The following is a 13,400-nucleotide window of genomic DNA, read 5'->3' on the forward strand; positions in this document are numbered from 1 at the left end:
GCCAGCCTTTATACCCAAAGCAGACTGTGAATACCCATCTTGGTGTTCAACAGCTCTGGTGTTCAACAGCTCTGGCTTGCATTGATTCCTGTGGCTGTAGCCTGGCATGATGCTCCTAGCCATGATAACTGAGTTTGAGCTCTGGACGTTAGAGGGAGGAGGGTGAGGAAAAAAAGGCTCTTGTCTCCTAAGAAAGTTTAGGGGCTGATGGTAGACTTCTCTTACAGAAATATTTAGCCACTGATATGTATTAATTTCTGCCTGAAGGCAGAAGAGATGCTTTCAACTGGTCTTTCCTCCCCTCCAAACTGTTCTTACCCCTTCATTGTAGATGTGGGGAAGCTCTTCCGCAGTTGCTGGCATCTAATACACAAGGCCAAAGCTTCTTTTCTTCATTGGGGGTCCAAGGCAGTTTTGGTTGCAGGAGCTCTGGTGGCTTCACAGAGATAACACCTCATCCACTTCCAGAAATGGAAATGAAGTTTATTGGGTGATTTCTTTCTAAAGAGCATTTCCCACTGTAGAGGATAGTAGATTGTATTTAGAGCTTGATATTTAACTTCAGTACAAGGAATATAGAAAGGAGCTGGCACATGGCACTCTTCTTGCAAAATGACACGTACCTAATGCATTTTTTTCCCCCCTTTACCTGTACACCGAGGTTAGCAGCCTGATTCTTTCCCTTGCTCTGACAGATCTGGTTTCTGCCTTGGCATCTCTGGAGAATGACATGGCACTGCAATCCCAGCACCATCCTGGAGGTGAGCAATGCAAAGAGTTAAGTATGTCTTAAAACACTGCCCTAAGATCAGTGTGCTGATTGGAGTTGTGTATGGACATCATCTGCTCATTAAGTTTAGAAAGCAGTGGAGGGTGCTTCTGATTAGTAACCACTTTGAAGATTTTAATTTTTAAGATGTCACTGCAATCCCACAGTTGTGCTTTGGCCACTTTGTACTTCCCTTGGAGAAACCTCAGTTCAGATGCTAAACCTGACATAAATGCTGGCTTATTTGAGTTCAAGCATTACTTGCTGGCTGTTTAAAGAAGATTTTTCTAAGGTGAATGAGGATGAATGAGCTTCACTTCCTCAGATGTACTCCAGTGGGTGTCTCATGACTACCTGGATCAGAAACCTGCAGGACTCCTGCTCCTCAGACTGGGAAGAGGAGTAAAACCTGCTTATGGGAGTATTAGTAACTAAGCAGTACAATACCAGGCTTATATGGCAGAGAAAGCCACAGAAACAGCTTGTGAAAAGGAATCAGTAAAGAAGGAGCCTGAGCTTTGAACAGGAAAAATACTGCTGAATAAATGGGCTTTAAACAGCAGACTCTGGCAAATCTGTGCCAGCTTGGATTCAGCCAGAACACAGCAGTTTATCTAAGCTGATGCCAAACAGAGATGGGTGAGAGAAGAGGGCTTTTAGACTCCATCACAAATTATGATGATACCTTTGTGAAAGATAATAGCTAAAGAAATGTGAATGCAATCGGATACACATTAATGCTTTGTATACTTTTTGCTGAAAGATCAGTTCCTGTATTCAGCACTGAGCATTAGCTAAGGTTTGTTTTCACCTGTTACTCAACAACTTGTTCTACCCGATGCACAACCTCTGGAAATACCCACGTGGCACTGACTTACACAGGCGTGTCCTTGTGTAGCTGTTCTACTATTGTTGATGTTTAAGGACTAACTTATTTAAGGAGCCTGTTTGTGCTATGTGGACTTAAGCATGCTAGGAACTTATGTCTTCTGGCAGATATGCTGTTTGAAGTAACTGTTGAAATCAAACCCAAGGACTGGATTCCTCATGGTGGACATGAGCTCAAAAAGGGTCTTCTTGAACCTATGAAGAACCATGTAAGTCTGGGCATGGGGAGGGGGTAAAAAACAAATGTGATGTTCCAAAGCTTCAACTAGAAAAGACCATGTTGTGCCCTTCATTCCAGGGATTTTCTGTTAAAGCCACATGATGAACCAGCATCTGAGTTGCTTGTGCTGGTTGTCATCCAAGGCCAATGCCCTGGCAGGGTGCCTGACTGCAGTGGCTGGCATTTAGCTGCTGCAGCCCTTCAGAGTGCCATGCCATCACAAGGCAGTGGAAGAGCACTGCAGAGACAGGGATGCAACCAACCAAGGGCTGTAACTTTCCTCTGGAAGTGGGGCAGGCTGTAAGCCAGAGCCTAAAGAGGGCAACAGCGGGAGCATCTGCTTTCAGGGCTGCACCTAAGCTTACTCTCTGGGATACAAACTGGAGCAGCTAGAGGGTTCAGCCTGCTGCCTAGCCTAGAAAGCCACCATCCATCCACTGCTGCTCTGCAATGGTTTAGCACCCAAATACTTCCCTGAGGCTCCTATTGCTCTTCCTCTTCCCAAATTACCTTGTGTGTTTGGGGGAGTTGAGCTGAAGCTAAGAGAAGAGCAATTAGTAGTCTCCTAGAGAAACAGCCTAGAGCACTGGGCTATGGGACATCTAATGTGTCCCAAGTGGTTTGTGAAGGGGAAGAGCAAGGTGGGGAGGTAGACTGAGAAAAGAAACTGTTTGCTGTCATACTCCTGCCCATCAAAAATCAAATCAGCTCTGGTCACTCTGTTCCTTTGCAGATCCAGGAGAACCTGAAACTTTCTGCCAACAGAGTCAATGAAATAAAGTTAAAGGAAATCAAAAGGTAGGGTTACTGCTGTGCCTCTGGCTTGGCAGGCAACTCTGCTGTAACCTGAAATAATTCTTGGATAGCAGTGGCTTGGGTTCTCATTCTCCTTCCCCAGGCAGAGACCCAGCCTTGCTCCTCTCCTGTGATCTGTAACCTGTCCTGAAAGTAGGAAAAAAAAAAATAATCTGTTTTTTAGAGGAAAAAAGGTGAAAATGAATGCTTAGTGCTGGCTGGGGCCTTTATAGGTTTAAGATGGATTTAAACTCTGGAGAAAACAGAGATCCTCACACCTGCCATGATGTCTGCTGGAGAAAGCTGTGAGCTGTCAGCAAGGTCCCTGCCACACTTGGTCAAGGCTGACCTGGGGCTGTGAATTGCCACTACAATTTGCTTTATGTGAATATCTAGTCACACTTCAGCCTAGCTCCAAGTGAGGAGCCATTACTGGGCTTTCCTTTTTCCCTTGGTCCAAGTGCAAAGCTGCCTCTTGTCACAAATAATCTTTGCAAGAGCCTGCAGCACCATGATCTAATATGAGTGGGTGGGAGGTCTAAATGGGCTTTCAGAGTTGGGCCTTGTGGTAATGCTTTCCTCCTGCCTCACCCTGGACTCTCCCCTGCCTGCAGAACGAGCAATGCCAACCTGCTGTTCACCTTCTGGCTGCACCTGAAGCCGGAGGAGAGAAATGTGTCTCTGCTCCTGCACTCCCAGCTGGAGGAGCTGCTTGGCACCTCGGTAGGAGCGGAGAAGCTGCAGCTTGTTTCGCTGTTTGTTGAAGGTGGGTGTTTCACTTTTCTCTGGGATAAACCCTTTTATGCCAAGCCTGACTCAATTTACAGCATCTCTTCCCCCATTAGATGTGAATGAGTGCAGCACTGGGGTCGGCCTCTGTGGGGAGGAGGCAGAGTGCTTCAACGGTGTGGGCACGTACCTCTGCCGCTGCAAAAAGGACTATGAAGATCATTCTCCCACCAAGTCCGGCACCCTCTGCATCCATGCTCCCCGATCAGGTAGAGGACAAAGCAGCAGCTCTGCTTTCTCCTGCAGCTGGGTGTTTTTCTCATGTGCGTAAGCGAGTCATTTGTGCAGCAGCACTCTCGCTAGTGTAACCTAGCGTGAGCATGTTGGGGCAAGGGGCTCTCTCCTTGACTGGGGTCCTACCAGCTGTGCCTCTGCTAATGTGTGTTGCATGTGATGCTTAACAATGGCACTGTTACTGGTGCAGTGGCTTTGGATGTCTGGGCCTGGTGTGGGAAGGATATATAATATCTTTGCAAGGCAATTCCCAGCTGGTTGTCCCCTTAGGCTTCCTCCTTTGGCTTTAGGAGCTCTTCTTTGGGAGTCGTAGTCAGATACGAGTAGACTGGATGTAAATGTGATCCTTTTGGAAACTGAGGGGAGGGAAGAAGAGTGAGGTTTAGGCAGCATGGGTATTTAAGTTAGGAGGGGAGTCTATACTCAAAGGAGAAATAGTCTTTCCTGGATGGCAAAGGCATTGGCTTTCAGAGGTTAGCCTAGATAGGCATCCAAGGGGTGACCTGCATCAGTTAACTGTGTCAGGTTAAAGTATTGTTGCTTGTTGGGTGTAATTCAGTGTGACATCTGTGCTCCCAAAGGCTCTCCTGAGTGGTGCATGAAAGTTTTAGGGAGTGCTGCTACTTCTGGGCTCCTCAATACAAGGGAGACATGGACATACTGGAGACAGTCCAACAAAGGGCCACAAGGATGAGGAAGGGACTGGAGCATTCCTCCTATGAGGAAAAGCTGAGAGCGCTGGGACTGTTTAGCCTGGAGAAGAGAAGTCTTGGGGGCATCTTATCAATGTATATAAATACCTGAAGGGAGGGTGGAAAGAAGACAGAGCCAGGCTCTTCTCAGTGGTACCCTGAGGTATAGGACCTGATGCACAACCTCTGGAACCTCTGATGCACAGCCTGAGTGGTAGGGGAACAGAGGCAGTGGGCACCAAGTGAAACACAGGAGGTTCCCTCTGAACATCAGGAAACACTTCTTTTTTTTTTCCTGTGAAGGTGATGGAGCAGCAGCACAGGTTGCTCAGGGAGCTTGTGGTGTCTCCATCCTTAGAGATATTAAAAAAACTGTTTAGCTGTGGTCCTGGGCAACTGGCTCTAGGTGGCTGTGCTTGAGCAGGGGGCTGGACCAGATGACCTCCAGAGATCCCTTCCCACCTCAACCCCTCTGTGATTCCCCCTCTCTGCTCGAGGGAGGCTGTGGATAGAAACTCTTGGTAAAGCTCATGCTCCCTGGGAGCAGTGAGTTGATGCGACAGCCAGCACCTGAACCTGGAGCTTAGCCTGGAGTATTTAACAGGTGTTTAAATATGGTAACAGCCTGTGGTGTTTGCTGCTGTGCTCTGCTCACTGGCTGCCTTGGCACTTCCAAGTATAACCTCTCCATGAGGCTTAGCCTCTCTTTCCCCATTCTGCTACTTTCTCTGCATCAGGGTTACAATTTGGCACATGCAAGCCTTTATTTCCCCAGACCTTCTGCATCTTCTGGCCTTGGCTGCTCAGAGCTTGTTGCTATAAGCAAAGCGTGGCCAAGGGTGATTTATGAGTTACTTCTGCTGTTACTGATGTGATCAGCAAAGTTGGTCACTCCTCGGAGTGCCCAGGGGTCTCCTGTCACACTGTGTAGATCTTGGTGAGAAAGACATGGATGTTCCAGGTGTTTACCCCAGTGCTTCCCTGATGTATTTGACTCAAGGCTAAGCAGATGGCATGTGGGTGCTTGACTAAAATCAGAGCTGGCTAATCCAATCTTGCAGAGTAATGGGGCCTCCCAGCCTGAAAACCAGCAATATTCTGCAATATGTACTCAAAACATGCTGCTATTTCACCAAAACTACTTCTCATCCCTGCAGCACTGGAAATGGCTTAAACCTGAATGTGGGCTTGCTGCCAAATTGCATTTCTCATCCATCCTCCCAGCTCCAAATTCCTTAACCAGTTATGCAGTCTAAGCCTATCCAGATCAGCTGGATATTGTTATATTCATATATACATAATTTTATAAATGCATATTATCCCTTGAGTCAAGGAGAGGGTCCCTTCAGGTCTGGATGGGAATGGTAGCAGGTCTGCTAGCCTCTGTGTAGCTGCACATGGGTTTGGCAATGGCTTTGCTCTATTGGGGCTCTCCTGGGGTAGCACCAGCCCTGTGCTGTTCCTGCAGGCTGGCTCTTGGTCTAAATATTTCTTTGGTATGGAGGTTTGGGAGAGATGCTCTGCCCCAGAGGCGGCTGTGAGGGTTTCTGGAGGGCAGCAGAGGAGATGCTGACACTCATGGAGGAGCACCCACAGCTCCAGCTCTCACCCCTGAGCACTGTGGTCATGATGTTGGGGGACTTTGTGAGCACAGTGGGGGCCACTGGGGCAAGCAGGATGAGGCCATGGTCCTTCTCTTGCAGGGATCAGCTTCTTCCTCCGCCATGCTGACATCCTGGTGGGAGCAGCCATCATGGCTGGTTTGGCAACGCTGGTGGCTGCCGGTGCCCTGTGCAGAGTGGCCAGGCGGGGATGGCACCCCAGGAGGAACCTGAGCCCTGAGGAGCCACCGGTGAGGGCTGTGGAGGAGCCAGCAATGGAGCTGCATGACCTGGGGGAGTGCCTGCGCCTTGACCCCTTCCAGCTGAAGCTGCGGGCCAGGCCCCCTGAGTGGCTGTGGGGTGCCCGGGCCCACCCCAGCCAGGCATACCGGGTCTTCCTGGAGCAGTCCCCCCTGCTCTGAAGGGGGTCCCAGGGCTCCCCCAAACCCCCTGTGGCCCTGGTGACCTATGCAGTCACTCCTGCCTTCCCTGGCCAACACAAGCTGCTGGCTGTGCAAACCCTTCTGGTGTGTTTTATGGACTGCAAATGTCCCACCATAGTCTTTGCAGTCTTCCTTGTCTTGTCATTTAATTTTTTTTTAATACTCTCTCACCTTGGGAAGCAAAGCACTTGCTCCACACTGCTGTACATCTTCTCCTGACTTGCTCTGCTTGAGAGCTGTGCAGAACTGTCAACACGTGGAAATTAAATACTTTTTTTAAGGAAAAAATGTTTTGGTGCTTAATTTAAGAAATTAAAAATTATTCTCTATCTGTGTTCAGTGCTGCCCGCTTTCTCCCATAGGCAGAGCTCTATGGGAAGCCCTGGCATGACCTGAGGATCTGGGGTGAGGGGCTTCTTCCAGCCTGGCTGAGAAACACCCCCAGAGCTTGATTTAAAGTTTTGGGGAGACTTCTGGCCAGGTTATGGCACATGGATCCCCCTGTCACTGAATGATGGGGACAGCATTTTTGGTGCTTGCATGAATGCTGGTTGCTGAGATGCTGGCTGTAAAAAGCACCACCACCACATCAGTCTTCCTTGCTGGCAGTAAAGAGTAAAGCACAGTTGTCTCCCCGGCCCCCCCCCCCCCCCCCCCCCGTTGCAGGCTTGTAACTTCTCTATCTGTCTAGTTTAGGGGTTTCAAAATTTGAATTACCTTCCCCCCCGGGAAGAAATATGAATGGTGTGGTGGCAAATGTCCCACTGGAGGGCACTGTCTGCCACCAAAAACCCAGCAAGGGCTGCTGCTGCGGAGCTGTGACCCTGTGCTGGCCTGGGCAGGGGCTGCCAGATGTGGGGCACAGCTGGAGCTGGGGGTCCCTGGCTGGACTAGGACCAGTTAGTAGAGCTCATGGATAGTCTCTTTGCAATTATTGACCAGCTGTGGCCAAGATGTGCTGTGGGGGTATGGGTTGAATGAAGCAGCTTGCACATATGTGTTCCCAGCTCAGTGTTTGCTCTTCAGGGTGAGCTTAAAAGGGGCTGGAAAAGGCCCTGCTGCATTTCTCTGCAGGGACTGGGCAAGAATGCTGGGGAAGGAGGAAAAAGGGACCTCGGAGGTTTCCCTAGAGTAACTCTTTTCCATCCTTCCCCCAAAAAGCAATTCCTGTATCTCGGCTGTTGCATCATGGGAGAAGTAACATTTGCAGCATGGAGGGGAATATGCCAAGGGAGGGGGCTGCAGTACAAATCGGGGCATTATAAATGCCAATGTTGTGCAAAACCAGGCAAGAGCACATTACTTGCACTGAGATAATGATGCTGATAAAGAAACTAGCATCCCCAGTGCTTGGCCGGCAGCTGCGGTGCCCCTCTAGCGAGGGGTGACTGTGTTGCTCTCCAATAATAGGCTCATCCAAATTTGTTGGTGCTGATGGGGCCCTCCTGCCTGCAGACATATGCAAAGCAGAATGAACACCTCCCCACACACGTTCCTCCAACAGCAACTCACTTCAGTGCTGTTTAGTGCCATCCAGGTTTGGGTACTGATAAGGTTAGACAAAAATAGGTCTCTCAAAGACATCCTGATTGTTGCTTCCTTTGACATATGTGGAGCAATCAGCTCTTACCGACCATATTCTATGCATGGTTTTCAAAGTATTTTGCCAATAGCAAAGAATTAAATGCAAATGTCTCCCTAGGAGGCAGATAAGCATGTGCAATTTTCTGTCGTAAGAGAAGGAAACAATTAATGGGTTTGTGCAGAGTGTGCTTGTTTCCCTGCCGAGGTCAAAGAAAACCAGCAGGGGCTAAAATAATACTGTCCTTGTCTTGGCCTTGGATTTGGCCGGCCACCTTCTCCCCTTTTCCCTCCTGGCTCCATGAAGGGGTCTTGGGGGCTCTTCAGGTTGCAAACGCATCTCTCTCCCAGTAAGGTAAGGTTTGGATCCCAAAGCCAAGAAACTTATGAGCAGATCGATGCTTCTGCTGACTTCCCAGCTTTTCCAGGAGCAAGGTGAGCCCCAGACTGTGCTCCTGTGTGGGAAGCTAGCTCCCATAATACTCAGCAGGTTAGTGAAAGCTGTTGTATCTCCCTAAGCCTATGGTGCCATCCAGGAGCGAGTCAAAGGTACCAACTTACCTTCCACAAGCCTTTTGAGCCACCATCCCCTGGCCAGTTACAAAACCAGTGCATCCCACTCCTTCCCGTAGTCACAGTGTTTTGTCCCATTTTAAGAGGTTTCCTCCAGTTTGATTATCACCACTGTGTAGCTGCTGGAAAGCGTAAGAAGCTGGATGTTTAGTTATTCTCCTTCACAATGTACTGAAGAAAGGGGTGACGCACATTGGGAATGAGCCGGTGCTTTCAAGAGCTCATGGCAGTTCCACTGCATTGCTGCTTCTGTAAGTCACAGTGCTTCAAACTCAAAGGACTACTTACATATTAAAAAAAAAAAAAAATTATCCATCTGTGCCACAAGCACATGCTATGAATGCTACCCACATAGCAAGTGAAATAATTCCTCTCCAGGTAATTCGGAGCAGCTTGATCTGAAAATTGCTCTCAGGCTGACCCAGAGCTACCGTGGCACAAGGGGTCTTGCAGGTGATCCCTGCTGTTTTGACACACTGGCAATGATGTGCCATTTCCCTGCTCAGCTTGTTTCAATACAGAGATGATTTAGGGTCCAGCCAGGTCAGGCAGCTCCTGTGCCCGGTTACCTACTGAGGAGCTACATCAGTGCTTGCAGCTGGTCTTCAAGCCTGCTAAAGGTGATGTTTTGCTGTCTTTAGGGTTTTTCCTTTCTCTTTTTGAGTGTGCAGCTCTGGAAGGAGGCAGCAAGGTGACCTGAGGTGGAGAGGGGCTGCTGCAAGCCCGAGGCCTTCAGGGTTTCCAGTTCTAGTTCACACCGTGGTTTCCTCTGGGATTTTGGAGAAAAAAATTTGGAGGTCAGGGACAGGCGTTGGGAGAAAATGCAGACTTAGAGATGAGCTTTGTGCTTGGCATCAAGGGAGCAAGGTTTGTCCTCCTGCCCTATGGGCCTGGCCAAGGCAAGGGGTCTTCTCCCCAGCACTGTGACTGCTCCGGGATGAGCAATCCCTGTGATCCCCAAAGCAGAAGTGCTTTATGGGGGTGGATGGAGACCCACGTTTTGAGGGTGTGCTACAGCCGCAAAGCAGGGAGACATCCCACAGCATCCCCTGCTGTGCAAGGGAGGGTGGGATGATTGCTTGGCAGCTTTTGGTCAAGGCCTCAAAACTTTGAGATATAGATACATACTGTTTTGTATATGCATGAGCACATACACAAGAAGGTGGTGGGCTGGAGGCCTCCTGCTCTTCATGGACTGATTTTCTTAATTTTCTTTAACTGATGCCTCAGAGAAGAGATTAAGTGAAAGATCCCCCCCTCATTTGGGTTTTTTTTTTTGGTTACAAGACATCTATGATATAGTGGATACGAAGTGTTTTAAGCGCTTAAAAAATCTGATCTGTGCTGTGCTGATTCCCAGCCCTGTCTGTTGTAGCTGCATCGTTAATAAGCAGATTATCTTCCACACATGGCGTTACGCTACTGCAGGGTACAGCTGGGACTTCTGGCAGCGCCATGGAATTATCTCCCCCTTAATGGCTCATCCCCGCTCCAGTGTTATGGCTGGGAGGTATATCCTCAGCGATATTACGGCGTACCACAGAGATAATAAACCTGAGGCCAGAGCTGGTGCTTCCCCCCGGAGCCCACACTGCCTGCACCTGGATCAGTGCATGGTTAGCACAACTCCATCAGCACTTGGCAAGAAAAGGATGAGATGCAAGGATGGAAATGGCTTGCTTGGTCTGGATGCTACGAGAGGGAAAGAGATTATGTCATTCCTGAAAAAGACCATCAGCTGAGCTGTCACTTCTTGAGGACGGGTTTCAGGCTGGATATGTGCGGCATAGACGGCAGCAGAGGGAGCAGACTGGAAGGGTTTCTGTTCCTGGGTAGGATGCCAGCCAGCTGGCTTTCCCCCATTTGTAAAAATGTGATGTAAAAAAATCCTTGCCTAATGCAAAGGGATGCCCTGCCCGTAAGTGCATTCCCATGCTTATGTGCAAGGGGCTACAGAACTGCAAACTGTTTATCCCCTCCCGCATGAGAAATAAAGTCAGACAACACCTTTCCTGATGTAAAACAAGTGGTCCCTTTTCCAGCTCGCTCTTTGAGAGAGGCCAGTGGGTTCCTCTGAGATTTCAGGTGCTTGGAGTTGTTTCTGGGGCTGGCAGAGCCAGAAGAGGATGGCTGGGCGATCTTATGACTGGCTCCTGAAGCAGGTGTCTCAGAAATGCTCATTCAGCCAGGCTTGGGCTGGATCCCTGGCAGGAGATTGCCCTGAGCAAGCAGCCTCCAAACCCAGGTTTCTCGGGCAATAAGGACAATGGGCAAAACTCTGCCTGCCTCTGCTTTGCCCAGCATGCAGCTTGCTCTTAAACCTGGGAGGGGGGAATAACTAATGCTGTGGGGAAAGTCCCTAGCATTTCATTTACCTAGTCCAGCCTACTTCCCATGCACTAATGTTGCCCAGAGAAGTTGTGGGTGCCCCCTCCCTGGAAGTGTTCAAGGCCAGGTTGGATGGGGCTTTGAGCAACCTGATGTAGTGGAAAGTGTCCCTGCCCATGGCAGGGGGGGTTGGAACTGGATGATCTTTAAGGTCCCTTCCAATCCAAACCATTCTATGATTCTATGACTTCTTAAATTCACACTGTAAACCACTGAGGGAAATCCTGTGATTTCCACTGCAGCACAGCCAACTGCTGGGGGAAGACCCGGCTGCTTGGACCTCTTGGTCCAAGGCAAGGATGGGAGCTGGCTTCAGCTTGTGATTTTTTTGATTTCTATCACTTGCAGTCTGCACTGTATCACAGGCACGAGGCTATCACTGGGCCATCTTTCCCTGCCGTCCTTCATCCAGACAAACTGTCCCGCTGGTGCTCATGTGCTGGCCTGGGGGGAGGGAGGAAAGCCCAGCGCAGCGATGTGCCCAGGCAGGGCTTGCTGCAGGCAAACCTGCTACAGCAGCGGGTCCATCCGTGCTCGGTGTGAAAGCAGGAGGTGGAGCTGGCACGCTGCTTCTCTCCTTATCGGGTATGAAGTGACAGCAGCTGCCCCTCATGGCTGCGCTTTGGAGAAATATCAGGATTTTATTGGAAGCATCTAAGGTGCACGTGTGATCTGTGTGCAAAACACAGCAGGACTTCGATCCGGACATCAAGCCCATCATAAGCAATAGGTGTTATGGTTTCCATATTACAAATATCTGCCATTTCAGTCCTGAATAATGTTGCTTTTTATTTTCCACTGAGGCCGAAGGAGCTGCACGCAGTCCTGCTTTGCCTCATGAATGCCAGGCTGGCTTTCGGAACAGCCCACCCCTCCTTTCCTGCTCTCCTGAGTCTAATAGAGAGGGGCTGAATTTCTTCCCTCTGCTGCAGGTCAGGGTATTGGCATCTGGTCTTCTCTCTCATCTGTGGTGGAGTGAATTTACAGACAATAAAACGAGACAAATCTGCTGGATCTGTAAATCTGAACTCGGGCACTGCAGTCCGAGATTGACTGGGAGTTCTGCTGCTTCTGACATCCAAAATGAATTTGTCACCTCGCTGTGCAGTGCTCTGCTTGCTCACAGCTCTTGGCCATACAAAATGACACACTTTGTTGATTTATGGGCCACCAGGTACGATTTTCTTTGCAGAAGGAATCATTCTCTCATGTATTATTGCTGAGTGACTGTGGTGTGTGCAGAGGTTTCAGAGAGTCCATGATTAACTTGGAGACTGGGAGATGTCCTAGGAGCTGCGGGGGAGGAACAGTATTTGAATGTCAGCAGGTTTTAATTTTTTTTTAAAGACATTTACTGAGCCCTGGTTGAACTCATTCTTCCAAAATGCTTCAAGTTCATCTGATTGTTTTTTCCCTGCGTTTTGAAGCAGGCAGGACAAGCCTCATGTAGCCACAGAGCACTGTCCTTGGACATGAATCATCAAGCTAGGGGAGAAGATGTGGAGGCAATTCCTTGTGGGAGACCCCCTCACCCTATGCATTTGCACCTGCCTCATCAGGTGCCATGAAGAATGGGAGACACCTTATTCAGCACGCGGTGGCCATGGCTGGTGCCTCAGCTTGGGTAGTGAAAGCAAAAAATAACGTGTGAGGAGAATCGCTGTGAAGGCAGGTGCTGGAAAGGAGTTTGGCTTCCTTTCTACAACCAGGAGAGAGACGGGAAAAGGATGTGGGTGCTCGCATTCTGCTGGGACAGCACTTGTGTGTCTTCTGCTGCCTGTGAACGTCTGCCCGCTGGTAGAGGCTGGGGTATTGCTGAGGTTATTGTCATGCCAAGGGAGATCTCCAGAGACTCACTGTCCCCATGTGCCCTGGCAGGTTTAGGAGCACACCTCCTCTTGTTCCCTGCCAAACACCTCTTCTCACCCTCCTTCTCTGTTGTGTCTGCACACTGGGGAGGAACCTCAGGCTCATCTAAGGCCTCATTGAAGGTGCTAGAAGGTAGAGCAGTAAATGGGCTGTAAGTAAGCAAAGAGGGCATTTTCATGGACAGATGATACAGAGATGTTTATAGGAGTGGGGGTGAGATCGCAGACCAGAAGGACACTTCAGCCTTTGCTGTGATTGCTCCATGTTGCAGCGGCAGTGGAAAGGGCAGGTGGCACCCAGGCACTTGGACACCCATGGGCTCCCTCCTCCTCCAGGACAAACCCCACGCCCTGCGGGGACCTGGGCTGTGTGGCCAGGCAGCAGCAGGGCTGGGGCAGGCTCCGCTACTTCTCCTCTGCTGAAACAAGGATCCTTGCAGAGGACCGAGCAAAGAGGTAACAAACCTCAAGACAAATGTCTGTGGAAATAATCATCATCGGAGATGTTGGCTTGCTTCTCCTTGTAGTTACTGAGTAATACAGGTAGTAACTTTCCAAT

General features: G+C 49.5%; 1 protein-coding gene across 1 annotated transcript; it reads left to right on the plus strand.

Moving 5' to 3' along the window:
* Positions 1-638: 638 nt before the first annotated feature.
* LOC142407369 (uncharacterized) lies at positions 639-6,679 on the plus strand. Its single transcript, XM_075496795.1, has 6 exons — positions 639-761; positions 1,766-1,866; positions 2,611-2,675; positions 3,287-3,438; positions 3,518-3,670; positions 6,091-6,679. Exons 1-6 carry the CDS (start codon positions 731-733, stop codon positions 6,408-6,410), a joined length of 822 nt encoding a protein of 273 aa, XP_075352910.1. The 5' UTR covers positions 639-730; the 3' UTR covers positions 6,411-6,679.
* The last annotated feature ends 6,721 nt before the right edge of the window (positions 6,680-13,400 follow it).

Source organism: Mycteria americana, chromosome 3 (genome assembly GCF_035582795.1).
Source record: "Mycteria americana isolate JAX WOST 10 ecotype Jacksonville Zoo and Gardens chromosome 3, USCA_MyAme_1.0, whole genome shotgun sequence".
Classification (NCBI taxonomy): Eukaryota; Metazoa; Chordata; class Aves; order Ciconiiformes; family Ciconiidae; genus Mycteria; species Mycteria americana.